Below are 2,500 nucleotides of genomic sequence, written 5' to 3' on the forward strand. Positions count from 1 at the left end.
GGGTCACAGCAATGGAAGATTTGATCATTTGGAAATTGTCCCTGCTTTATAGCCTTTCCAGAGTTGAGCATAGAGTGGTGCAAAGAAAACAATTTACTTTCGTCTTCCGTGTCCAAAACCTGTGTGAAAACGCAGTCAGTTGGCAAAGACAAAGTGCCGCATCGGGAGATGGATCTGTTTCGCGATGCTCAAGAAAAAACTGCAATGGATAGCCTTCAATCCGCCAGAACACATATTAATTTTCTGACCGTAAACTTTCCTTGAAAAAATATTAGCCCTAGCTACCTGTGGCCGGAAACTTTACAACTGCCTACAAGACAAGGGCTAACATCATCTCACCGCAGTTAACCATCGCCTAAACTTCGTCGACCCAGACAAACGAGCCCACAGCAGGGCATTGAAAAGACATGATGGGGAATGAAACGAAGTATGCCTCGTAGGGGAACATCCATGGATCTCTACCAAAGCTATTTACTTGGAAGTATCATTGAGCATATTGCCGATCTCTACAAAGAGCGATAAATCGCAAAATCCTTCTAAATGCACCGTTCGTGATCCTAAATACAGGATCGGAAGAAAATATACACTTTGCAGTGTCTCAGCGAATTTTTAAGCAGACAGGAAGAACAATTTCACGATAAAAAGAGCAGGTAGCCATTAAATTTCTTATGACAGTACTTTTATTTGGTTTGTTTGTTATGTTTGCGAATCTGAACCCTATTACAACGATTGCTTGAAACTCCACTTCTTGCGCTTATTCTAAAACTAAAAAATAGGTAAAATTGCAGGAAAAGTGCCGAAATTGCAGGAAAAACTGTTCGATTTTCTGTATTTCAGACAGAAGTTCGACCGACTTTTTTTAAGTCCATATAGACTTAGAAAAAAAACCTCTAAAAAGAAAGAACAAAGCGCCACAGTCCCAAAGGACGTCTATTGTTATCGCTATTGTTTTCTTGAAACAAAGGAGTGTATGCATAATGAAGTAGGGACCTGTGCGGAAATCTTGCCGAAATCACTCCTCAAAACAGTTGCTACGCTTTTTCTGTTCTGCAATTATGCAATAATATTTTTCGAGACCACTTCTTTCAATGTTGCTCCTGATCCAACCAAGGCATAACTGGGTTCCAACAAAGCATTTTCAGAATGCTCACAGTTTTGTCATCGTACCTTTCAGGGTTGCGAAAATATTAGCCTTTGACTGAGTCGCTACGTTTTTTTTGAACATGCTGGGCCATATTGAACCAAGTCTTGAGTGTCAGTAAACCTCACAATCTACTTTCACAAGAAGCCATGATTTCCATGTGCTTCACAAGGCTTGGTAACCTTTCCTCTATGGATATTATTGGGAAGTCCACAATGTCTTTTCAGGGGCAGTTTTCAGGAAATTGAGAGAGATTTCTGCTCTGACCTCAATTGTAAAGTGGAGCAAAAAAGTGGAGCAGAAAGCCAGCGTTTAGGGTGTCAATAGAACTAAATGAGGTGATGCTATCCTCCACGTAGTGAAAGCTTTCTGTTTCCCTCAAAATTGACTATCTGTATGAAAGACCTCGCCTGCAAGGGGTCATGGGTAAATCAAAAATTCAGTTTTAACAGACCAAACTTTAATATTTTTCGAACAATTAGAAAGATATGAAAGTCTGGGTGTGAAATAAGCCAAAATAAGTGATTTTCACCCCAATAAACACAATTTCACAATTTTTACGTATGTTACAGGAATGGGTAGGGTGATCATGCTACTCATCATTATATGTATCTATGGAAAACAACTAAAATACACAGTATTACAAATGTATTATTATATATTACATGTCATTAGAAATCTAAACAGCAAAAATGAAAATAGGCGAAAGCAACTACACAAGGATACGGCCATGGATTTCCCTCCTAAAATCTGTAAATGCACTCATACGGATAGAGTCAGGCAGTGTATTCCATAGCTTAGATGAGAAGTAAGAAAACGAATTAAGGCCATAACTAGTTGTTCTAGTTGATCGTACATCAACTTTTTGGGACTTTAGGCAGACTGAGTCTATTGACTGTTTTAAGCGTGAACTTAAATCGCTTTATTTCAAGAGACTTTTCAACGTTTTTGATGGCGACAACTTTCGTACCTTTAAAATAATTTGGTAAATACCCTTACTGCGTGCACTTGTTAAGCATTTGAAAGTCTTGTAGCTGCTGTTCCTGCCTCTGCTCTTGTTCAGCCATCATCTTCATTACATCTTGGTACTGTTGCTGGTTTTGCATCTGCTGATCTATCAGTATTTGATGCTGAGCTGCTTTATTTTCTTGCTCTTTCTTCTCCAATTCCATTTCCTCCTTCTGGAATTCCTTCTCATTGTCAAATTTTTCTTTTAAAATTTGCACAGCTTCAGTGGTACTTCTTTTGCTTTTTGGTTTGATAACTTCATCACACGAATCAGCATTCCACTTTTTAGTTTGGCCCAGGCGCTCCAAGGCGGTTAACCTACTTTCTTCAGCTGGTGTCTTGTCAGTTTCA

General features: G+C 39.0%; 2 protein-coding genes across 2 annotated transcripts in view; one reads left to right on the plus strand and one right to left on the minus strand.

Annotated features, from left to right (window-relative positions):
* LOC138046513 (uncharacterized) overlaps positions 1 to 2,500 on the plus strand; it is a 157,673-nt gene that overhangs the window by 3,476 nt on the left and 151,697 nt on the right. The gene's annotated exons all lie outside the window — the stretch shown is intronic.
* LOC138044878 (putative uncharacterized protein DDB_G0274435) overlaps positions 2,137 to 2,500 on the minus strand; it is a 699-nt gene continuing 335 nt past the window's right edge. The window contains exon 1 of the mRNA XM_068891276.1: positions 2,137 to 2,500. This exon is cut by the window's right edge and continues 335 nt beyond it. Within this exon, the coding sequence (XP_068747377.1) occupies positions 2,137 to 2,500 (364 nt within the window).

This window comes from Montipora capricornis, chromosome 4 (assembly GCF_036669925.1).
Source record: "Montipora capricornis isolate CH-2021 chromosome 4, ASM3666992v2, whole genome shotgun sequence".
In the NCBI taxonomy this organism is placed as follows: domain Eukaryota; kingdom Metazoa; phylum Cnidaria; class Anthozoa; order Scleractinia; family Acroporidae; genus Montipora; species Montipora capricornis.